At 40.9% G+C, this 25,000-nt stretch overlaps 2 protein-coding genes across 2 annotated transcripts in view; both read left to right on the plus strand.

Annotated features, from left to right (window-relative positions):
* Positions 1–13,340, plus strand: part of LOC133552465 (phosphatidylinositol 3,4,5-trisphosphate 5-phosphatase 2B-like) — a 58,083-nt gene extending 44,743 nt beyond the window's left edge. Inside the window, exons 24-27 of the mRNA XM_061899659.1 lie at positions 418–490; positions 2,148–2,895; positions 2,970–3,085; positions 9,120–13,340. Coding sequence (XP_061755643.1) covers positions 418–490; positions 2,148–2,895; positions 2,970–3,085; positions 9,120–9,213 — 1,031 coding nt within the window. The 3' untranslated portion in view covers positions 9,214–13,340. The remainder of the gene's footprint in view (positions 1–417; positions 491–2,147; positions 2,896–2,969; positions 3,086–9,119) is intronic.
* Positions 9,435–25,000, plus strand: part of LOC133552809 (P2Y purinoceptor 4-like) — a 28,334-nt gene continuing 12,768 nt past the window's right edge. Inside the window, exons 1-3 of the mRNA XM_061900306.1 lie at positions 9,435–9,573; positions 14,194–14,303; positions 24,663–24,823. Coding sequence (XP_061756290.1) covers positions 14,247–14,303; positions 24,663–24,823 — 218 coding nt within the window. The 5' untranslated portion in view covers positions 9,435–9,573; positions 14,194–14,246. The remainder of the gene's footprint in view (positions 9,574–14,193; positions 14,304–24,662; positions 24,824–25,000) is intronic.

Consider the following 25,000-nt stretch of genomic DNA (forward strand, 5'->3'; position numbering starts at 1 on the left):
ATAATTTTATGATAGAATATTGCAATATTACAGAAAAAGAAATAATATGAGAAATTGTTGTCCAATTTTATAAGAAAAAAGTCTACACTATGAGAATTTTTTATTTTAATTTTAATTTTTTAAAATTTGTTTGTAATTGATTTTTAATCTTCATTATTTACTTCAAGGTATTGCGGCATGTCCCTATATACATATTTATTTACATTTTTTATTTACATTTGGCCAAAAGGGGCACATTTAAATATCTTACACACACTTGTTATTTCATATGTAGACCAGAGGAGAACACTTTTAAAAGCGACTCACAGTCAATTTGAAAAATCCCTACACACACACACACACTTACATTGAGGAAGTCAATACAAGTTTCACATGTATTGACCAATTTCTCCACTTTATCAAATGTGGCTTTTTCAGAGTGGTTACGTTTTGAGAAAGAGGACAGAGGTGCAGGCAGAGTTCACGCATCCACGCGAGTCCCAATTAACAGGTGAGGACTTCTTTTATGGTTCCCCTAAGCTCAGAACTCCGACAACGACTATTTGGATCAGTAGATAAAAAGTCATGCCCTCCTTTTGGACCTGTGCGCCGCTCCTCCACACAGTTTTGCTTAAAGGCACTTTGGGTGCAAACAGCATCAAAATAAGTGAAAACATAACCTTTATTATTTGAGAGTTCACCACCAAGAGTTGTTGAGGGTGAACATATAAATGTAAATTGTTTGTATCACTCACTGACATTTGAAATGTCAATATTATAGGGTAAATGACACCTCAGTGAGTGTATGGCACACTCTTTACATCAGCCTTTTTGAAACCAAGAGCTACTTCTTGGGTACTGATTAATGCGAAGGGCTACCAGTTTGATACACACTTAAATACATTGCCAGAAATAGCCAATTTTCTCAATTTACCCTTAATGAATAAATCTAAATATATATAAAAACTGGTTATTTCTGTCCGTCATTCCGTCGTACTTTTTTTTCCCTTTTACGGAAGGTTTTTTGTAGGGAATAAATGATGAAAAAAACACTTAATTGAACGGTTTAAAAGAGGAGAAAACACGAAAAAAATGAAAATTCAATTTCGACTCTTTAAAATTCAACAGAAAAAAAGAAGAGAAAAACGATCTAACGTGAATCTTTTTGAAAAAATTTAAAAAATAATTTATGGAACATCATTAATAATTTTTCCTGATTAAGACTAATTTTAGTATTTTGATGACATGTTTTAAATAGGTTAAAATCCAATCTGCACTTTGTTAGAATATATAACAAATTGGACCAAGCTATATTTCTAACAAAGACAAATCCTTATTTCTTCTAGATTTTCCAGAACAACATTTTTAAAAGAAATTCAAAAGACTTTGAAATAAGATTAAAATTTGATTCTACAGATTTTCTAGATTTGTCAGAATATTTTTTTTGAATTTTAATCATAATAAATTTGAAAAGATATTTTACAAATATTCTTCTTCGATAAAACAGAAGCTGAAATGAAGAAAATGAATTAATATGTATTTATTATTCTTTACATACAATAAAAAATTTATTTACTCTAATATTGATTAAAATTTTCATGAAAGAAGAGGAGGGAATTTAAATGGTAAAAAGGTTTAAAAATCCTAAAATAAATTTTAAGGTTGTATTTTTTCTCTAAAATTGTCTTTCTGGTAGTTATAAGAAGCAAAGTACAAAAAATAAATCAATTAATTTATTTAAACAAGTGAAAAACAAGTCTTTAAAATACATTCTTGGATTTTCAAATTCAATTTGAGTTTTGTCTCTCTTAGAATTAAAAATGTTGAGCAAAGCGAGACCAGCTTGTTAGTAAATGAATAAAATTAAAAAAAATAGAGGCAGCTCACTGATAAGTGCTGCTATTTGAACTATTTTTAGAACAGGCCAGCGGGTGACTCATCTGGTCCTTACGGGCACCGCGTTGGTGACCCTTGCTCTAGAAATGTTAATCTTACTTAAAAATAAAAATGCACGCGTTTAGTTGTGTTCAGTGTTTAAAAAAAATATTATATGGCTCTTACGGAAATACATTTTAAAATATTTGGATTCTTGGCTCTCTCAGCCAAAAAGGTTCCCGACCCCTTCTCTAACCACTAGGACAGAAACGTGACCTATAAATGTGCTGCAGGTCTTTGGCGGCTCCTACCAAGCCAACCACGAGCAGCTACACCAACCCGGCCTACTTCATCTTTGAGGGTGTGTCGGTGGTCCGGGGGATAGAGGAAGCTCTCCCCCCGCAGCGAAGGGAACCACAGGTCATCTGGGCCGGAAACGAGGCCTTGCAGCTCCCAAAAGTCTCGGGAAGGCACGGCTTCAACGCCCGGTCCTGTCGCCGGTCAGACTTCACGGAAATTGAAATCCCGGCCGTCCTCCCTCCGCTTCAGACACCTCAAGCCAACTCGTCCTACGAACTTTTCCCCGCCAAAAAGCCCTCCCCCATTTCTCCGCCCTCCGGTAAAGGTATCCCCCTGTGCCAAGACCAGGTGTCCCAGCCTAAGTACCACGCCAAAAAACCACCCCACGACTCCATTCTGCCGGAGAAGAACCTGAGGAACCTGTACATGAACCAGTCGGCCATCATCCGCCAAAAAGCCAATAGGAACCTTCCAGAGAGGAAATCCAAATCCCCGCCAGTTTTCTCCTTCACCCCGGCTCCTCTGGGACACTGCCAGGTGCCCTCTGCCTGGGCGGCCGAGCAGCAGCCCCTCGGCCCCACAGGCGACAACTCCCTCACCGCTTTGCAGATTGCCAAGTCGCTCAGTGAGGTGGACTTCTTTCCTGCAAAGCAAAGCGCTCCGTCCTTTCCCGGCCAGAGGCCAGGCTACAGAAATGGACCCACCTCACACACAGAGAGGGGTCACAGTTGGGAGAAAGAGGTACGACCCTGCAGGCGTACTTAGGATTTTATTTTTTGGAGAAGGCATGACTCTGTTTATGTTTCGCAAAACAGGTTTCGGTCCTCCAAGGTGCTCCGGAGACGGTCTGTGAGCTCCTCAGTGCTTTGGGTCTGCAGAAGTACACTCTGGGACTCAGCCTTAATGGCTGGGATGATCTGGATTATTTCAGGTAAGACTTCTGCTTCTCTTCCCGACACTTAAAAGCTAACTCCTCCGCCAAAATCCAGAATGATTGCATTAACGCCACTCTTCTACAAAGCTTGCTGAGGTACTGTTTAGACCGCTAAATCATGGTCTGGATTGTGTTAGTTCGGATGTTGATAGCTGAGTCAGCGACTTCAATCGTGTAGAACAGGGGTCGGCAACCCGCGGCTCTTTGATCACTCTAATGTGGCTCAGATACATAATTTCCGACCCCCCGATTATCCCGAGAGATTTCCAGAGTTTAATGCCTCTTTCGGATATCACCCGGGGCCAACATTCTCCGATTTTCACCTATTCGATAATATAGAGGGCGTGCCCCAATGGCAAAGCTTTAGCAGTCCTCTAAACCTTGTCCTCGCGCCCGCTTTTGCACAATGCTATCGGCGTGCCAGCCAGTCGCATGTAGTATGCAGCCTCTGTTGGTACATGACAGTGACTGCAAGGCATGCTTACTCAACAGCCATACAGGTTACACTGGGAGCTGTGATATAAACAACTTTAACACTCTTACTAATATGCGCCACACTGTGAACACACACCAAACAAGAATGACAAACACATTTCGGGGGAACATCCGCATTGTAACACAACATAAACACAACAGAACAAATACCCAGAATCTCATGCATCCTTAAATCTTCCGGGCTCCATTATACACACCCACTAGCACGAAACCCCAACCCCGCCCACCTCAATCGACGCACGGGGGGCGAGGAGGGATTTGGTGCTAGCGGGGGTGAATAATGTAGCTCGGAAGAGTTAGAAATGCATGGGATTCTGGGTATTTCTTCTGTTGTGTTTATGTTGTGTTACGGTGAGGATGTTCTCCAGAAATGTGTTTGTCATTCTTGTTTGGTGTGGGTTCACAGTGTGGCGCATATTATTAAGAGTGTTAAAGTGGTTTATATCACAACTCTCAGTGTAACCTGTATGGCTATTGAACAATTATGCGTTGCAGTTGTCTGTGGAAGCCGCAAGCGACTCGTGGCTGGGCTATGCTAGATAATTGTACACCTTGTATAGAGCTGTTAAGGCAGCGCCTCCATAGCACGCTCGTATAAACGTTGACAGGTGAAAATCAGCATACATTCGCGAGAATAGTTGCTCTAATACTCGGTAGTCTACCGGAAATTTTGGAAGGGTTGGTAAGTGTGATGCTGTCGAACGGCATTAATTTAAAACTCGCGGGCCGCACTAACATAAAATGTTCATATTAAGGTACGGGCCGCGAGTCTCAGACCCCTCTATATGCAGTGTTACCGTATTTCATTTCAAATTCTAAAAGAGTTTTGTGGCTCCCATAGTTTTCTGTATTTTGCGAAACGGGTCAAAATGGCTCTTTGGGTGGTAAAGGTTGCCGACCCCTGGTGTAGAAGAAGACCGAGACGCTAATTCTTGCCCAATTTGAATCGTTTTATTTTCTAATGTTCTTCATTATGCATTTCTGTTGTACGAAACCCAAAACCAGTGAAGTTGGCACCTTGTGTAATTCGTAAATAAAAACAGAATACATTGATTTGCAAATCCTTTTCAACTTATATTCAATTGAATAGACTGCAAACGTTCGAACTGAGAAACATTTGTTTTTGCAAAGAATCATGAACTTAGAATTTAATGGCAGCAACACATTGCAAAAAAGTGTTCACAGGGGCATTTTTACCACTGTGTTACACGGCCTTTTCTTTTAACAACACTCAGTAAACGTTTAGGAACTGAGAAGACCCATTTTTCAAGCTTTTTAAGTGAAATTATTTCCCATTCTTGCTTGATGTGCAGCTTAAGTTGTTCAACAGTCCGGGGTCTCTGTTGTGCTATTTTAGGCTTCACACATTTTCAATGAGAGACAGGTCTGGACTACAGGCAGGCCAGTCTAGTACCTGCACTCTTTTACTATGAAGCCACGGTGTTGTAGCACATGACTTGGCATTGTCTTGCTGAAATAAGCAGGGGCGTCCATGATAACGTTGCTTGAATGACAACATATGTTGCTCCAAAACCTGCATGTACCTTTCAGCATTAAAGGTGCCTTCACAGATGTTTAAGTTATCCATGCCTTGGCCACTAATACACCCCCATACCATCACAGATGCTGGCTTTTGAACTTTGTGCCTATAACAAGCCGGATGGTTATTTTCTGCTTTGGTCCGGAGGACACGACGTCCATAGTTTCCAAAAACAATTTGAAATGTGGACTCGTCAGACCACAGAACAAATTTCCACTTTGCATCAGTCCATCTTAGATGAGCTCGGGGCCCATTGAAGCCAGCAGCATTTCTGGGTGTTGTTGATAAATGGCTTTCGTTTTGCGTAGTAGTTTTAACTTGCACTTACAGATGTAGTGACCAACTGTAGTTACTGACAGGGGTTTTTGAAGTAATCCTGAGCCCGTGTGGTGATATCCTTTACACACTGATGTCGCGTTTTGATGCAGTACTGCCTGAGGGATCCAAGGTTACGGGCTTACCGCTTACGTGCAGTGATTTCTCCAGATTCCCTGAACCTTTTGATGATATAAAAACGGACCGTAGATGGTGACATCCCTAAAGTCCTTACAACAGCTGTTCTTAAACTGTTGGACAATTTGCTCAGGCGTTTGTTGACAAAGTGGTGACCCTCGCCCCGTCCTTGTTTGTGAATGACTGAGCATTTCATGGCACCCACCTGTTCCCAATCAGCCAGTTCACCTGTGGGATGTTCCAAATAAGTGTTTGATGAGCATTCCTCAGCATTGTCAGTCTTTTTTGCCACTTGTGCCAGCTTTTTCGAAACATGTTGCATGCATCAAATTCCAAATGAGCTAATATTTGCACAAAATAAAGTTTTCCCGATCAAACGTTAAATATCTTGTCTTTGAAGTCTATTCGATTGAATTTAAGTTGAAAAGGATTTACAAATCCTTATATTCTGTTTTATTCACCATTTATACAACGTGCCAACTTCACTGGTTTTGGGTTTTGTACTTGAGTATTTTTGTGACACTTCTGTTACTCCGTTTACATTGAGTTTCATTCTGATGGTTGCAGTTGTTTATATCACAACTATTTATAATCTATTGATTAATGCTTGCAAAGACAAATTAGTTTGTCAGCGAGCCTTCTTCCACTGTCACATGACTCCGTTTCACCAATGCAAAGTAAGCCGTAGTGATGCTGGACTCCATTTCACCAATCAAACCCAGCCCGGCATTCTACCTAGCGAGGAATAACAAGCCGATGGTTTAAAGTAGAAACCTACTTGTTTAACAAGAGTCAGAAGGTTCCTAAAATAAGACACTTTAATTACGTGACATGACGCCAGCACATGCCGTCTGTTTGAGACAACTGGTAAGCAGAAACCTCCTAAAAGAGTTGACTAAAAGATGACCCAAATAACCAGGGTTATTTAAATTTAAACATTACCTGACCAACAACACCAAAAATCAGTGTTTATTTGTTGTTATCTTTTAGAACTGCAGCATGTAGCATCCTCTTCTTCTACACCATAGACATTCCCGCATAGCAAAACAAGCCGAAATAACCACAATCGCCCCCTAGTGTACGAGAAGAACACTGCGTATGGCCATCAGTCACGAAACTACAACTTCACATGTAGCTGCAATAATAGAAGTAGCTGAATTATTTGACAGGTCAGCATGGAAACGTTCTGACGGTAAAACGTCACATGACTGCACACTTTCAAACTCATAAAAATAAGATTTATATCATGTGCTGTCATTTGTGTCAGTAGAAATGATTCCCATTCAGGCCTACAAGAATGTTTTACACACGCACGCTCACATCAACTACAATCGTAGTCCAAAAACCATTCAAACATAGCGTAGCAAGAAGATGGAGAAAAAAAAGAAGCTTATGGACTACGGTGATGTTACAAGACTACAAAGGAGGATGCGCGCAAAGTTTTTTCATTTTTTAGTGTTTTCATGGCGAGTTTACTGACAGATATAAATAAGAACTTTACACTACTTTATGTTAGAAATGGCAACAGCAAAGGATGAATGTCCGATAACAAAAAGATAGAGAAAAAGAAGCTTATCGACTACGGCGTCAGCACGGACTACAAAGGAAGACACGCGCAAACTTTCAGGATTTATGTAAATCCCAAATGGGTGTTCCTGGGATTATTTTTGTTTTATCTGACCACAGAACTTTCCTCCGGAAGGTCATATCTTTGTCCATGTGATGTCAGAGGAAACAAAGATGTAGCTGTTTGGCCACAATACCCAGCAATATGTTTGAAGGAGAAAAGGTGGGGCCTTTAATCCCAGGAACACCATTCCTACTGTCAAGCATGGTGGTGGTAGTATTATGTTCTAGGTCTGTTTTGCTGCCAATGGAACTGGTGCTTTACAGAGAGTAAATGGGAAAATGAAAAAGGAGGATTAACTCCAAATTCTTCAGGACAAGCTAAAATCATCAGCCCGGAATTTGGGTCTTGGGTGCAGTTGGGTGTTCCGACAGCACAATGACCCAAACACACGTCAAAAGTGGTAAAGGAATGTCTAAATCAGGCTGGAATGATTGTTTTAGAAGGACATTCCCAAAGTCCTGACTTAAAAATGTGGACAATGCTGAAGAAACAAGTCCATGTCAGGAAACCAACACATTAAGCTGAACTGCACCAATTTTGCCAAGAGGAGTGGTCAAAGATTTTACCAGAAGCTTGCCAAAAGCTTGTGGATGGCTACCAAAACCGCCTTATTGCAGAGAAACTTGCCAAGGGACATGTAAGCAAATATCAACATTGCTGTATGTATATTTTTGATTTGCTCACATTTTCCGTAGAGCCATAATAAATTCATAAAAGAAGCAAACTTCATGAATGTTTTTTGTGACCAACAAGTATGTTCTCCAATCACTCTATCACCAAAAAATAAGACTTGTACAAATTATTAGAAACTCAAGACCGGCATGACATTATGTTCTTTACAAGTGTATGTAAACTTTTGACCACGACTGTATATGGTCCAGACACACTGTCTGGCCTCCGTTACATTTGCTCAATGGTAGCTGTCCTCAAAGGGAGCTCATCTATCTCTGGCTGATCGCCTTACTTTCTGTCCAAATATGTCAGCCAACCTCGCTTTCACGTCACAACGCAGCCAGACCGCAAAGCCCAGCGGCCAGAGGCGTTCAAAACCGTGTGCAAGCTGACGGCCAAATGCATGAAACCTATGGTTTGACTTTATTTAACTGAAGTATCCAACATTGTGGCATTTATCATCATCATAGGTCCCCTTTAAAGGCCTACTGAAACCCACTACTACCGACCACGCAGTCTGATAGTTTATAAATCAATGATGAAATATTAACATTGCAACACATGCCAATACGGCTGGGTTAGTTTACTAAATTGCAATTTTAAATTTTGCGCCGAAATATCATGCTAAAACGTCTCGGAATGATGACGCGTGCGCGTGACGTCACGGATTGCAGAGCTATTAGGTCGTCTGTTTTCATCGCAAAATTCCACTGTATTCTGGACATCTGTGTTGCTGAATCTTTTGCAATTTGGTCAATGAACAATGGAGACATCAAAGAAGAAAGCTGTAGGTGGGAAGCGGTGTATTGCGGCCGGCTTTAGCAACACAAACACAGCCGGTGTTTCCTTGTTTACATTCCCGAAAAATGACAGTCAAGCTTTACTATGGAACACGGTTGGATTGGATCACACACACAAAGTACAGTGTATTATGTGTATTAATAAAAAACCTTTTACCATTCTGTATTCTGAAGGCGATCTATGTCGTGTGCTACTCCAGCATCAATATGCATCCTGACCGTCACCGTCAGCGTCAAAAGTTGCGAACTTTATCGTCGATGTTCTCTACTAAATCCTTTCAGCAAAAATATGGCAATATCGCGAAATGATCAAGTATGACCCATAGAATGGACCTGCTATCCGCGTTTAAATAGAAAATCTCATTTCAGTCGGCCTTTTAGGTGCATGCCATCTTGTGTTCTACCGTGTTTGTGCTGCAGTACCTTTTGTCCACTCCACAGCGGCATCACCGAAGAGGATCTGCGTGCTGCTGGAGTGACAAACTCCTCTCATCGACGCAGGATCTTGGAGAACCTGCCCAGAAACTGGAACTGACACGCGCAGATCAACAAAACAAAAAACATGGACAGGAATCCAGGCATCAATCCAGAAGTTTATTTTTAGCACTCACAGTTTTTGTGGATCTTACAACATTTCAGGGATTTGGTCTTGACTTGGTGCCATTTTCACTTGTTATTTTTTAGGCTTGTCCATAGGCTGCTTTGCTTCTTTCCCCCCCGTCCAGAGTTCTACCAGTTTTCCTTCCTGGACAGAATCAAGAACTGTTGACTCCACTAAATCGGACGTGGATCCGTTTATGGATCATTCTGTGGATTTAACCACCTTGCCGTGTGCAGTGGACCCTCGGATCTTCCAATTTAACCTGAAGTTTCAAGGAAAACACGCCAAACTAAGGTATCAGGAGTGATAACCCAAAGAGAACACGTCTAATGAGGACTATGGCGGTCTTTCTCTTAGGATTATTGTAGCCACATCTAAGGATAGATTTTTTTTCAGTCCGCGTATTGTCGACTGGGCAAAATCTGTGGTGCCGTTTTATGTTTAATATTTTTTTTAAAGAGCAGCTATCCCTGAATAAACAGATCTCATTTGCAAAAAAAAGTTTAAGGAGGTTTCATAGAGCTGCCTACAAATAGTCCAGGACTCGGAAATTCGATTCGTAGGAGTCTAATTTAACTATCAACCTTACAGTCAAATCGTCAGCCGTTAAAGAAAAACATTATCACAATTTCTGAAGGGTTAAAACCAATACAAATCAGTTCCCAGTGGCTTATTTTATTTTTCTAAGTTTTTCTCAAAATTTTACCCATCACGCAATATCCCCACAAATGACTTCAAAGGGCCTGATTTAACCGTCGTTATAACCACCCGTTCATTATCCTGTGACGTCACAGCGTGACCACACAGAAACAAACACGGCGGATAGCACAGAAATGTATAGCGATATTAGCTCGGATTCAGACTCGGATTTCAGCGGCGTAAGCGATTCAACAGATTACGCATGTATTGAAACGGATGGTTGGAGTGTGGAGGCAGGTACCGAAAACGAAATTAAAGAAGAAACAGAAGATTTGAGCCATGTCACAACAGACCGTGGCACGGGAGGAAGCACGGACGAATTTGGCGATTGCCTTCTAACCAACGATTGGTATGTGTTTGTTTGGCATTAAATGTGGGTGGAGGGAAAGGCTGGATGCAAATATAGCTACAAATGTACATACAGCTAGCCTAAATAGCATGTTAGCATCGATTACCTTGCAGTCATGCCGTGACCAAATATGTCTGATTAGCACACATAAGTCAATAACATCAACAAAACTCACCTTTGCGATTTCATTGACTTTATGGTTGGAAATGCATCTGCTTTGAGTGTCGCAGGATATCCACACATTCTTGCCATCTCGGTCGTAGCATAGCTGTCGTCGGTAAAGTGTGCAGAACAAACGAGGGGACATCTTTTGACCACTGGTGCATGAAACATATGTTTATTATTGTGATTTAAACCTTAAATAAAATAGTGAACCTACTAAACAACTTGTCTTTTAGTAGTAACTTGTAAGTAAACAAACAAAGATTCCTAATTAGTCTGCTGACGTATGCAGTAACATATTGTGTCATTTATACACCTATAATTTTGTACACAATATTAAGGACAAGCTGTAAAAAATTATTATTAATCTACTTCTTCATTTACTGTTAATATCTGCCTATTTCTCGTTTGACATGTTCTATCTACACTTCTGTTAAAATGTAATAATCACTTATTCTTCTCTTCTTTGATACTGTACATTAGTTTTGGATGATACCACACATTTAGGTATCGATCTTGTCACGATTGGGGGGGTCGCAGCTTTTTGCGGGGTTGTTCTCCCAGGAAGGCAGACGGACTACTTGGGACATGGCGTTTGGGTAAAAACATGATTTAATTTTAACTAAAAAAAAGATACAAACTCACAGCGGAGGCACAACTTGGGGTAAGGAACAAAACTAACGCATAAACAGACTATGAACGTAAATCAAACAAAACTTACTTGGCATGGCATGAGGCACGAAACTATGGCAAGGCTTCAAACAAGTCAGCACAGAGCAAGAAAAGATCACAATGACTCCAGGCCGACCAACAGAAAACGACAGGCTTAAATAGTGATGTGGTGATTGAAAACAGGTGCGTAGGTCAAAACAAATCAGGTGACATGACAGGTGAAACTAATTGGATGGCATGGTAACAAAGCAAACAAGGAAGTGCAAAAACAGGACACAATGGAGTCGTGAGCAAAACAGAATATAACTAAACAAAACATGATCACAAGACATGACAAATCCGATACCAAGTAGTTACAGGGTCATACATTGGTCACAATGTATGTCCTCATGTGTCCAGGGTGGTATTTATAAACATAGTATACATTTTTAAAAAACGAAATAAGAAATTGTGCTGCTAAGAAATATCAATGTAATCATAGTAGTATCGACAAGACACGCTCCTGTACTTGGTATCATTACAGTGGATGTCAGGTGTAGATCTACCTATGGCGTTTGTTTATATTGTGACGCCGGTGAGCTATTGTATCCTCCTACGGTGTGTCGTGAAGCTTGTTTAGCTCTTACTCATCCTGCAGTAAGAAACGTACTTTATTTGTCGCCATGGAAGCGAGGATTAGTGATTTAGAAGTAACTAAAACACTGCAAACTGCGACTGGACGTTAACCGCAAGCTAAAGCAATGTTATAACTTAACCTTTATCTGTAGTTTTTAAGGCAAAATGCGTCCATTCTCCCTTTTCTGTCTACACACTGTGTCTGCTTGTAAGTACTCTGTGTGCGCGCGCTGCCGAACGTGCTCCTCTGCTCGTAAAACCAGCAATGTAAACTAATGTAAAGTATCAAAGAAGAGAAGGATGATTATTACGTTTTAACAGAAGTGTAGATAGAACATGTTAAAACAGAAAATAAGCAGATATTAACAGTAAACGAACAAGTACATTAAAGGCCGACTGAAACCCACTACTACCGACCACGCAGTCTGATAGTTTATATATCAATGATGAAATATTAACATTGCAACACATGCCAATACGGCCGTTTTAGTTTACTAAATTGCAATTTTAAATTTCGCGCCGAAATATTCTGCTGAAACGTCTCGGTATGATGACGCGTACGATGACGCGTGCGCGTGTCGTCTCGGGTTGGAGGGGACATATTAGCCCAGCACCACTTACGACTAAAAGTTGTCTCTTTTCATCGCATAATTACACAGTAATTTGGACATCTGTGTTGCTGAATCTTTTGCAATTTGTTCAATTAATAATGGAGACGTCAAAGAAGAAAGACGTAGGTGGGAAGTGATGTATTGCAGCTGCCTTTAGCAACACAAACACAGCCGGTGTTTCTTTGTTTGTTGTGAAGCTTTAACACAGAGCGGTCAAGCGAACATGTTTCTCTACGTCAACCAGCAAGTTTTTGGATGGGAACATTTTGATATGAAGTCAGCTCTTACCGGGGACTTCAGTGGATTATGGGACCTCATCCTGCAGCTGTCATTAAGGCTTCTGTGATCTTGGCTCCTCCATTGGCTTCTCTCTGAGACACTGGCGTTCACCGCAGCCATCCGACTTTCAGGTATGACTTTAGAATCTCACTAAAAGACTATTAAAACAATACGCAGATAAGGGATTTTCCAGAATTATCCTAATAAATGTGTCTAATTACATCTGAAACGCTACCACTGCCTTTTTTTTTTTTTTTTAAAGTGCCTCACTCTAACTTTCCTCATCCACGAATCTTTCATCCTCGCTCAAATTAATGGGGAAATTGTCGCTTTCTCTGTCCGAATAGCTCTTGCTGCTGGAGGCTATGATTATAAACAATGTGAGGATGTAAGGAGCCCTACAACCCGTGACGTCACGCGCACATCGTCTGCTACTTCCAGTAAAGGCAGGGCTTTTTTATTAGCGACCAAAAGTTGCAAACTTTATCGTCGATGTCCTCTACTAAATCCTTTCAGCAAAAATATGGCAATATCACGAAATGACACATAGAATTGACCTGCTATCTCCGTTTAAATAAGAAAATCTCCTTTCAGTAGGCCTTTAATAATACATTTTACAGCTTGTCCTTAATAATGTTGAAAAAATAACAGGTGTATAGATGACACAATATGTTACTGCATACATCAGCAGACTAATTCGAAGTCTTTACTTACTACTAAAAGACAAGTTGTCTTGTATGTTCACTATTTTATTTAAGGACTAATCTACAATAAACAACATATGTTTAAAGCCAATAATGCCATTTTTTGGTGGTCTCCTTTATTTAGAAAAGTATCGATATACATTTTGGTACCGGTACCAAGATATTGGTATCGGAACAACCCTACCCTGTAGTCAGGTAAGGGGGTTCCGATCAATCATTTAGGATATGGCCTGGCCTCTCTGAGTGGTCCAAAGCCCCTCATGTGACTACAGGGACCACATTGAAGGAGTAGTCCATACTCTCTATACACGACTCTGCATCATATGACCTTATACTGACCCCTAGTGACCACTACTATCATCACAATCGCTTTATTTTTCTTTTAATAAAAGCAACAATGTAGGTTCGACTGTTATGGTACTCATCAGAGATCAGGGTAACTGCACTTTTGAATGTCTTTAAAGAGGAACAATCATTATGAAACACATGACTATGTTTTTTAAAATGCATTCTAAATATTAAAAAAATGCGATCAAAAGTCTGCTTACAATGGAGCCTATGGGACCCCTATAAATTCTCCCTATAAAGCCCTTACAAAGGTTTATATACATGATTAAAGTGTATATATAGTAAGTACATAGGTAAGTATACGTATAGTAATGGGCACATTGATAGTAACATTTAATATTTATCTATTTTGATCGTATGCAGCGCATTCATTTCGAAACTCCATCACGATTAATGTATTTTTTCATCACTTACTGTACAAGGTCTGCTGTTTTCAGGATGCCGACTGCTAAGATGTTTATATATTCCCATTTAGATGAAGAATGTCCTCACAAAGAAACGTATCGCCCTCGCCAGTTTGGGTCCAAAATGGCTGTTGAAGTATACCAACTTGTCGGAATACCTACTCAGACTTCTTCTGTCCAGGTGAGATGCATGTTTTATGATCTGGAATAAACTTCCAGGGAGTGAGGAAGCAGCAGACCACTCAATGAGGTAAAAATAGGGACACATGAAGTGATTAATGCGCCGCTATTAATACTTAGTCTGCGTTAGCGCTTATAATAACAATATGACTAGTACATGTTTATATTCAAGTCACCAAATGTAAAGGGAGTATTGTTGGCACTTTTCTAATGGATTTTTGGGGGATTTTATGGGCAAAATAGTGGACCTACCATTGATCCCGCTGTAAGCAGACTTGTATTTGGTGTCGTCTTCGCCAGTTTCGGGTCCAAAATGGCTGTGGGAGTGTACCAACTTGTCGGAATACCTACTCAGACTTCTTCTGTCCAGGTGAGATGCATGATTTATGATCTGGAATAAACTTCCAGGGAGCGAGGAAGCAGCAGACCACTCAATTATGTAAACATAGGGACACTTGAAGTGATTAATGCGCCGCTATAAATAGTTTGTCTACATTAGCACTTATAATAACAATATAACTCATATTTGTTAATATTAAAGTCGCGAAATGTAAATGGTTATTTATTGGGTTTTTTTAGCAAAATAGTGGACCCACCATTGATACCGCTTTATGCAGACTTGTATTTCGTGTTGTCCTCGCCAGTTTCGGGTCCAAAATGACTGTCAAAGTGTACCAACTTGTCGGAATACCTACTCAGACTTCTTCTGTCCAGGTGAGATGCATGATTTATGATTTAGAATAAACTTCCAGGGAGAAAGGAAGCAGCAGACCACTCGATGATGTAAACATAGGGACACAGGTAGTGATCAATGCGCCGCTGTTAATAATTTGTCTGTGTTAGCACTTATAATAACAATATGACTAATACTTGTTGATATTTAAGTCACCAAATGTAAAGGGAGTATTGTTGGCAGTTTTTGAATGATTATTTATTGGATTTTATGAGCAAAATAGTGGACCTACCATTGGTCCCGCTGTAAGCAGACTTGTATTTGGTGTCGTCCTCGCCAGTTTCGGGTCCAAAATGGCTGTCAATGTGTACCAACTTATCGGAATACGACTCAGACTTCTTCTGTCCAGGTGAGATGCATGATTTATGATCTGGAATAAACTTACAGAGAGCGAGGAAGCAGTAGACCTCTCAATTATGTAAGCATACGGACACGTGAAGTGACTAATGCGCCGCTATTAATACTTAGTCTGCGTTAGCGCTTATAATAACTATATGACTAGTACATGTTAATATTCAAGTCACCAAATCTAAAGGGAATATTTTTGTTGGCACTTTTTAAATGGATTTTTGGGGGATTTTATGGGCAAAATAGTGGACCTACCATTGATCCCGCTGTAAGCAGACTTGTATTTGGTGTCATCTTCGCCAGTTTCGGGTCCAAAATGGCTGTGGAAGTGTACCAACTTGTCCGATTACCTACTCAGACTTCTTCTGTCCAGGTGAGATGCATGACTTATGATCTGGAATAAACTTCCAGGGAGCGAGGAACCAGCAGACTACTCAATTATGTAAAAATAGGGACACGTGAAGTGATTAATGCGCCGCTATTAATACTTAGTCCGCGTTAGCGCTTATAATAACAATATGACTAGTACATGTTAATATTCAAGTCACCAAATGTAAAGGGAGTATTGTTGGCAGTTTTTGAATGATTATTTATTGGATTTTATGGGCAAAATAGTGGACCTACCATTGGTCCCGCTGTAAGCAGACTAGTATTTTTTGCGTCCTTGCCAGTTTCGGGTCCAAAATGGCTGTCAAGTGTACAAACTTGTCGGAGTACCTACTCAGACTTCTTCTTTCCAGGTGAGATGCATGATTTATGATCTGGAATAAACTTCCAGGGAGCGAGGAAGCAGCAGACCACTCGATGATGTAAACATAGGGACACAGGTAGTGATCAATGCGCCGCTGTTAATAATTTGTCTGTGTTAGCACTTATAATAACAATATAACTAATATTTGTAATATTAAAGTCGCAAAATGTGAATGGTTATTTATTGGATTTTTTTAGCAAAATAGTGGACACACCATTGATACCGCTTTATGCAGACTTGTATTTTGTGTCGTCCTCGCCAGTTTCGGGTCCAAAATGACTGTCAAAGTGTACCAACTTGTCGGAATACCTACTCAGACTTCTTCTGTCCAGGTGAGATGCATGGTTTATGATTTAGAATAAATTTCCAGGGAGAATGGAAGCAGCAGACCACTCGATGATGTAAACATAGGGACACAGGTAGTGATCAATGCGCCACTGTTAATAATTTGTCTGTGTTAGCACTTACAATAACAATATGACTAATACTTGTTAATATTTAAGTCACCAAATGTAAACGAGTATTGTTGACGCTTTTTAAATGGTTATTTATTGGATTTTATGTGCAAGATAGTGGACCTACCATTGATTCCATTGTATGCAGACTTGTATTTGGTGTCGTCCTCACCAGTTTCGGGTTCAAAATGGCTGTCAAAGGGTACCAACTTGTCGGAGTATCTATACTCAGACTTCTTCTGTCCAGGTGAGATGCATGATTTATGATCTGGAATAAACTTACAGAGAGCGAGGAAGCATCAGACCACTCAATTATGTAAACATAGGAACACAGGAAGTGATAAATGCGCCGCTATAAATGGTTTGTCTGTGTTAGCGCTTATAATAACAACATGACTAATACTTGTTCATATTCAACTCACCAAATGTAAATGGGGTATTATTGGCACTTTTTGTTATGGGTTTTTATTGGATTTTATGGGCAAAATAGTGGAGCTACCATTGATCCCGCCGTAAGCAGACTTGTATTTCGTGTCATCCTCGACATTTTCAGGTTCAAAATGGCTGTCAAAGTGTACCAACTTGTCGGAATACCTACTCAGACTTCTTCTGCCCAGGTGAGATGCATGATTTATGATCTCAGATAAACTTCCAGGGAGCGAGGAAGCAGCAGACCACTAAATGATGTAAACATAGGGACACATGAAGTGATCAATAAATAATTTGTCTGCGTTAGCGCTTATATTAACAATATGACGAATAGTTGTTAATATTCAACTCACCAAATGTAAATGGAGTATTGTTGGCAGTTTTAAAATGATTATTTATTAAGTTTTATGGGCAAAATGGTGGATTTACCATTGATCCCGCTGTCAGCAGACTTGTATTTATTTCATTTAATATTTAAAATTCATTTTTAAAAAATCCATCGGTCACATGTCTCATAATGAATGTGAACAATTGGTGAAATTCCACAAAAGGTGCACTTCGTCCTTAAAAATAAGATCTTTATCTGTATGAGTAGCTTCTTTGTGTCCTCCCAAAGACAAGTAACTATGCTGCAATGCAACATAAAACAAAATTTAGACAGTGTGTAATAGTTTTATCTTGGACTCGGACTAGATACATTTTATTTATCCATTAGATGTCCAAACAAATCAAAGGTCGAACACTTCCTTGGAGTAATGGACTTCTGGGGGTCCACTGTAGCCACAACAGTACCAGAAAACCATCACAGTGACTAATATCCGCAGGGCTTGTGTTTGTTCATTTTAACAACAACGTTTTTTGTGTTTAACCTCTTTGTCAAAACCGTAATGGAAACGCATCTTTTTCCCTATTTGTATTTTGTTCCAAGTCCAAGCAGATGATGTGAATGTCCAATGTCCCTTCGATCCGTTTCCAGTGATTCTTCAATGTCTTATTATCTGAAGGCAGTTGTTTATTATCCACCTGCACTCTCCCACTGTGTACTTTCTGCTATCACTGAGCCTGGATCAGAGCTTGTATTCAATCCATACTGTACATACTGTATGTGGTCGGGAACCTTGTCTGTAAAGTTGATTTACCGCCTGCCACTCTTTCTATCATGTCACTTAATCAGCACTTATGTCATCCGTGTGTAACATAAAGTGCATTAGACCGACTCTCCCCTGTCACCGAGTAATCTCTTTCTGACTGGTAGGGCTAGGAAAAAAACTACAAACCCCAAAACCAGTGAAGTTGTCACTGTAAATGGTAAATAAAAAGAGAATACAATGATTTGCAAATCCTTTTCAACTTATATTCAATTGAATAGACTGCAAAGACAATATACTTAACGTTCGAACTGGAAAACGTAATTATTTTTTGCAAATATTAACTCATTTGTGTTTTGATGCCTACAACATGTTTCAAGAAAGCTAGCACAAGTGGCAAAAAAGACTGAGAAAGTTGAGGAATGCTCATCAAACATTTATTTGTAACATCCCACGGGTGGACAGGCTCATTGGGAACAGGTGGGTGCCATGATTGGGTATAAAAACAAACTGCCATGAAATGCTCAGTCATTCACAAACAAGGACGGGGCGAGGGTCACCACTTTGTCAACAAACTGTCCAAAAGTTTAAGAACAACATTTGTCAACCAGCTATTGCAAGGAATTTACAGATTTCACCATCTACGGTCCGCAATATCACCAAAAGGTTCAGATAATTTGGAGAAATCACTGCACGTAAGCGATGATATTACGCACCTTCGGTGCCTCAGGCGGTACTGCATCAAAAAGCGACATCGGTGTGTAAAGGATATCACCACATGGACTCAGGAACACTTCAGGGAACCTCTGTCAGTAACTACAGTTGGTCGCTACATCTGTAAATGCAAGATAAAACTCTACTATGCAAAGCGAAAGACATCTATAAGTTAAGTGAAAAAATTTAAAGTACCAATGATTGTCACACACACTAGGTGTGGTAAAATTTTTCCTCTGCATTTGACCCATCCCCTTGATCACCCCCTGGGAAGTGAGGGGGGTAGTGGGCAGCAGCAGTGCTGCGCCCGGGAATCATTTATGGTGGTGTAACCCCCAATTCCAACCCTTGATGCTGAGTGCCAAGCAGGGAAGCAATGGGTCCCATTTTATCAACAACACCCAGAAACAGCGCCGGCTTCTCTGGACCTAAACTCATCTAAGATGGACTGATGTAAAGTGGAAAAATGTTCTATGGTTTGACGAATCCACATTTCAAATTGCTTTTGGAAACTGTGGACGTCGTGTCCTCCGGACTGTTCTAGGCGCAAATTTGAAAAGCCAGCATCTGTGATGGAATGGGGGTGTATTGGTGCCCAAGGCATGGGTAACTTACACATCTGTGAAGGCATCATTAATGCTGAAAGGTACATACAGGTTTTGGAGCAACATATGTTGCCATCCAAGCAACGTTATCATGGACGCCCCTGCTTATTTCAGCAAGACAAGGCCAAGCCATGTGTTACAACAGCGTGGCTTCATAGTAAAATAGTGCGGGTACTAGACTGGCCTGCCTGTAGTCCAGAACTGTCTCCCATTGAAAATGTGTGATGCAATTTAAAGCTTAAAATAGCACAACTTAAGCTTTACATCTCCTCGGTTCCCAAACCTTTAATGAGTGTTGTTAAAAGGAAAGGCCATGTAAAACAGTGGTAAAAATGCCCCTAGGACAACTTTTTTGCAATGTGTTGCTGCCATTAAATTCCAAGTTAATGATTATTTGCAAATAACATGAAATATCTTGTCTTTGCAGTCTATTCAATTGAATATAAATTGAAAAGGATTTGCAAATCATTGTATTCTCTTTTTATTTACCATTTACACAAGGTGCCAACTTCACTGCTTTTGGGTTTTAGTACTTGAATGTTCAGAAGACAAAACCGCCCTTCAGTCAAATCTGTATTCTAACAAATTTGGCGCAGGAATAATCCAAGGAGAGGACATTTCCCACGTGAAGTATGTGACCTGTGTCTGTGCACTTTCCTGCTCAGTTACTCATTAAGGCTCAGCCAAACAATCCTGCCTGTTTACTGACCTCCGGGCTGCCTTATCGATGACGTCATCATATGGACGGATGCTGAGGTTTTTGGCAACACGTATACACTAAAAAAAGGGGAGCGCCGTTCATGTTTTTGTCGACCGAGGAAACATAATTCCCCTTTTTTATACGACTCCCATCCAACACATTATAATTGCAAGGTCCGGGAGTTTTTTTTTTTTTTAATCTCATTTCCTCTCGTGACACCTAAAGTAAGTTTGTGGTAACTTATTAAGAGGATCCTATCGTTGTACATTTATGTCTTTATGATCACACTTTACTGTCTCATGGCTTGAGAGCAATGGATTTTTTTTTTTTTTCTTTTTATAATACTGACTCGCAGCAAAGGTGGCTCAAGTGCAGTCGTGGAAATACAAGATTGAACACCTTGAGCGGTGGCTTTCTTGGACCATTTTATTCCTACACATGCTGATGTTGGACTGGGGGGAAAGAACGCATCTCTAGAATGTAAGTCATGTTCTTAGTGAAGTTGTCACGTTGTGTAAATGGTAAATAAAAAGAGAATACAATGATCTGCTTATATTCTTATATTCACTTGTATAGACTGCAAAGACAAGATATTTCATGTTCACACTGAAAAACTTAATTTTCTTTTGCAAATAATCATTAACTTAAAATTTAAAGGCAGCAACACATTGCAAAAAAGTTGTCACAGGAGCATTTTTACCACTGTGTTACATGGCCTTTCCTTTTAACAACACATTTTGAAGCTTTTCAGGTGGAATTATTTTTCTTTCTTGCTTGATGTACAGCTTAAATTGTTCAACAGTCTCCCTTCTTATATTTTAGGCTTCATAATGCATCACACATTTTCAATAGGAGACAGATCTGGACTACAGGCAGGCCAGTCTAGTACCCGCATTCTTTTACTACGAAGCCACTCTGTAATACATGGCTTGGCATTGTCTTGCTGAAATAAGCAGGGGCATCTATGTCAACGTTGCTTAGATGGCAACATATGTTGCTCTTAAACCTGTATGTACCTTTCAGCATTAATGGTGCCTTCACAAATGTGTAAGTTACCCATGCCTTGGGCACTAATACACCCCCATACCACCACAGATGCTGGATTTTCAATTTTGCGCCTATAACAATCCGGATGGTTCTTTTCATCTTTGGTCCAGAGGACACGGCATCCACAGTTTCCAAAAACAATTTGAAATGTGAACTAGTCAGACCACAGAACACTTTTCCACTTTGCACCAGTCCATCTTAGATGAGTTCAGGCCCAGCGAAGCCGGCTACGTCTTTGGGTGTTGTTGATAAGTGGCTTTCGCTTTGCATAGTAGAGTTTAACTTGCACTTTCAGATGTAGCAAACAAATGTAGTTACTGACAGTGGTTGTCTTAAGTGTTATTGTGCCCATGTGGTGATATCCTTTATACACTGGTGTTGCTTTTTGATGCAGTACCGCCTGAGGGATGGGATGTCCGTAATATCATCGCTTATGTGCAGTGATTTCTCCAAATTCCCTGAACCTTTTGATTAACTTAAGGACCGTAGATGGTGAAATTGTCAGGCTGTCCTCTGACAGTTTGTCTATGTTTTAGTTTTTTCCTCTGCATTTGTCTGTTTCCTCTGTGTTTAATATCTCCTGTCTTTAGTTCCAGTCTAGTGCTCTTATTTTGTTCCCTGAGTGCTGTGTTCCTCCTCAGCTGCGGCTGATTGGTACCTGGCCAAACCTGTTGCCAATCGGCCTGCTCCTATTTGTACCTGCTTTGTCTTGTGTCAGTTGCTGGATCATTGTATTGTCGTTGCCACATATCACTCTTGTCGTGCTACCTGTCGTGTCGTTTTGTTACAGCTACTACCTGTAATGCTACATTTTGTCCTGGTCGTCGTAGCGGTAAGCTGTTTCTGTTAGCATTGGTTATTTCCGTTTTTTCTGTTTGCTATCCACTAACTTCCATGCTATAGTTCCTTTTTGTTTTCTAGCTTCCAGTGCTAGCTCCCTTAGTTTTTTATTCTGCCCACGTGCGTGCTTTTTGTTTGTTCTTGTTTAGTTTTAATTAAATCATGTTTTCATATTCTATGCCTGCCTCCGTCTCTGCATCCTGGGGTTCATCAACACCAAATAACTGTGACAGAAATCCCTAAACTCCTTGGCTTTGATTATGCATCATAGAGTTTTAACTTGCACTTACAAATGTAACGACCAACTGTGGTTACTGACTGTGTGTTTTCTAAAGTGTTCCTGAGCCCATGTGGTGATATGCTTTACACACTGATATCACTTTTTGATGCAGTACCGCCCGATGGATCCAAGTTCACAGGCATTTCTCCGAATCCTCTTAGCCTTTTGATGATATTCCGGACCGTAGATGGTGAAATCCCGAAATTATAGCTCATTGAAAAATGTTATTAAGCTGTTGGACAATTTGCTCACGCATTTGTTGACAAAGTGGTGAACCTCGCCCCGTCCTTGTTTGTGAACGACTGAGCACTTCACCTGTTCCCACTTAGCTCGTTCACCTGCGGCAGGGGTAGGGAACCAACGGCTCTAGAGCCAGATCTGGCTCTCGGATAAATCTGAGCTGACGTTGCTTAACACGATAAGTAATGAATAATTCCACTTGTAATCACAATGTTAAAGATAATGTTCAAAATATAAAACATTCTCATGCATTTTTAATCCATCCATCCGTTTTCTACCGCACCTGTACAAGAAGTTGCGTTAATGGTAAGAAGTGATTTTTTTTATTATTGGTTAGTGTGGGGCTTGCCCTCCTGGGGGTTCTTCAGACCCCCCAGCACCGACATGAGAGCCTGTTTCAGGGTTACAATATTGTTTTATTTTTCAATAAGTCTCTCAGTTGCTTTCCAGCAATAGTATTTCCAGCCCCAACCCAGTTTCTCCTCCTGGCTGCTGCTTATAACAGAGCGACAGGTGATTAGATAAAAAGGCCTAGGTGGGCCGTCTACGCACCTGTTGCTGCAGGCCCGCAGGCCATGCTCCTTCCACAGTTAGCTTCAGAATAACAATGTTATTACAAAGAATAAGAGACCTATTATACTCTAGAAATGTTGGTCTTACTTAAAAATGCACGTGTTTAGTTGTGTTCAGTGTTAAAAAAAAATATTATATGGCTGGAGTGGAGGGTGGAGTGCCATCTCCGGGTTGGGGAGGAGACCCTGCCCCAAGTGGAGGAGTTTAAGTACCTAGGAGTCTTGTTCACGAGTGGGGGAAGAGTGGATCGTGAGATCGACAGGCGGATCGGTGCGGCGTCTTCAGTAATGCGACCATTGTATCGATCCGTTGTGGTGAAGAAGGAGCTGAACCGGAAGGCAAAGCTCTCAATTTACCGATCGATCTACGTTCCCATCCTCACCTATGGTCATGAGCTTTGGGTCATGACCGAAAGGATAAGATCACAGGTACAAGCGGCCGAAATGAGTTTCCTCCGCCGGGTGGCGGGGCTCTCCCTTAGAGATAGGGTGAGAAGCTCCGTCATCCGGGAGGAACTCAAAGTAAAGCCGCTGCTCCTCCACATCGAGAGGAGCCAGATGAGGTGGCTCGGGCATCTGGTCAGGATGCCACCCGAACGCCTCCCTAGGTAGGTGTTTAGGGCACGTGCAGGCCACGGGGAAGACCCAGGACACGTTGGAAAGACTATGTCTCCCGGCTGGCCTGGGAACGCCTCGGGATCCCCCGGGAAAAGCTAGACGAAGTGGCTGGTGAGAGGGAAGTCTGGGCTTCCCTGCTTATGCTGCTGCCCCCGCGACCCGACCTCGGATAAGCGGAAGATGATGGATGGATTATATGGCTCTTACGGAAATATATTTTAAAACATTTGGCTTTTTGGCTCTCTCAGCCAAAAAGGTTCCCGACCCCTGACTTGCGGGATGTTCCAAATAAGTGTTTGATGAGCATTCCTCGACTTTCTCCGTCCTTTTTGCCACTTGTGCCAGCTTTTTTGAAAGACGTTGCAGACATCCAATTCCAAATGGGCTAATATTTGCTTAACAATAACAAAGTTTGCCAGTTTGAACGTTAAATATCTTGTCTTTGCAGTCTATTCAGTTGAATATAAGTTGAAAAGGATTTGCAAATCATCGAATTCTGTTTTTATTTACCATTTACACAACGTGACAATTTCACTGCTTTTGTGTTTCGGTGCACATTTTACAACATTTCTTGATGATTTACTGTCTTGAAGAAGTTTAATAATCCTAGCCTTTGCTTCACCTCTCGGCTCGGAGCCATGATTCATGTCAATCCACATGCTGCAACAGCTCTCCGAGGTGTGAATGCTACTTTCTAACTGCAGCGTAATGACTAGACGTAAGAAATGAACATTCAGAGGGTGATTCTGTCATGATTTCACCTCATAATTGAGTCATCCCGTCATTGCCATCGCTCCGCGAGATCTAAAAATGAAACCTGATTTCTTTGAGTGTTTCCTACAGCCAGAGAGCGGCCCAGCCCCTCCCTTCTCCCAGGAGCGTAGGCGCGAGGTTGGCTCCCACCCCCAAATAACTTTGCAGCGTGTCTAATGTGCCGCAGGCCCCAGGCAGCGCAGAAGAAGAAGAACAAGCACGCGGCTCGGACCGAAGCGTCCAAGTGGTGGCAAAAAAGGCAAAAGAAAGAAGGGGAAAGTTAAGGGTCTGTGGTACTGAAGTGGAGAGGACGTCGTGGGAAGTAGGAGGACCGCGACCACCCTGCAGGTACAACTTTACCACCACTCACTTTAAACACGCTGTGCACCTATTTCACAACAACAATGTGGTTTTCTTAACACCCAAACTTGTATTTACCATTATTACTCAAAGGAAATAATGCTGAGTGTTTATGAAGTTAAACATAGATCTATTATTTGTCACATTATTAGGGACAGTGCAGAA

This window comes from Nerophis ophidion, linkage group LG05 (assembly GCF_033978795.1).
Source record: "Nerophis ophidion isolate RoL-2023_Sa linkage group LG05, RoL_Noph_v1.0, whole genome shotgun sequence".
NCBI classification, from domain to species: Eukaryota; Metazoa; Chordata; class Actinopteri; order Syngnathiformes; family Syngnathidae; genus Nerophis; species Nerophis ophidion.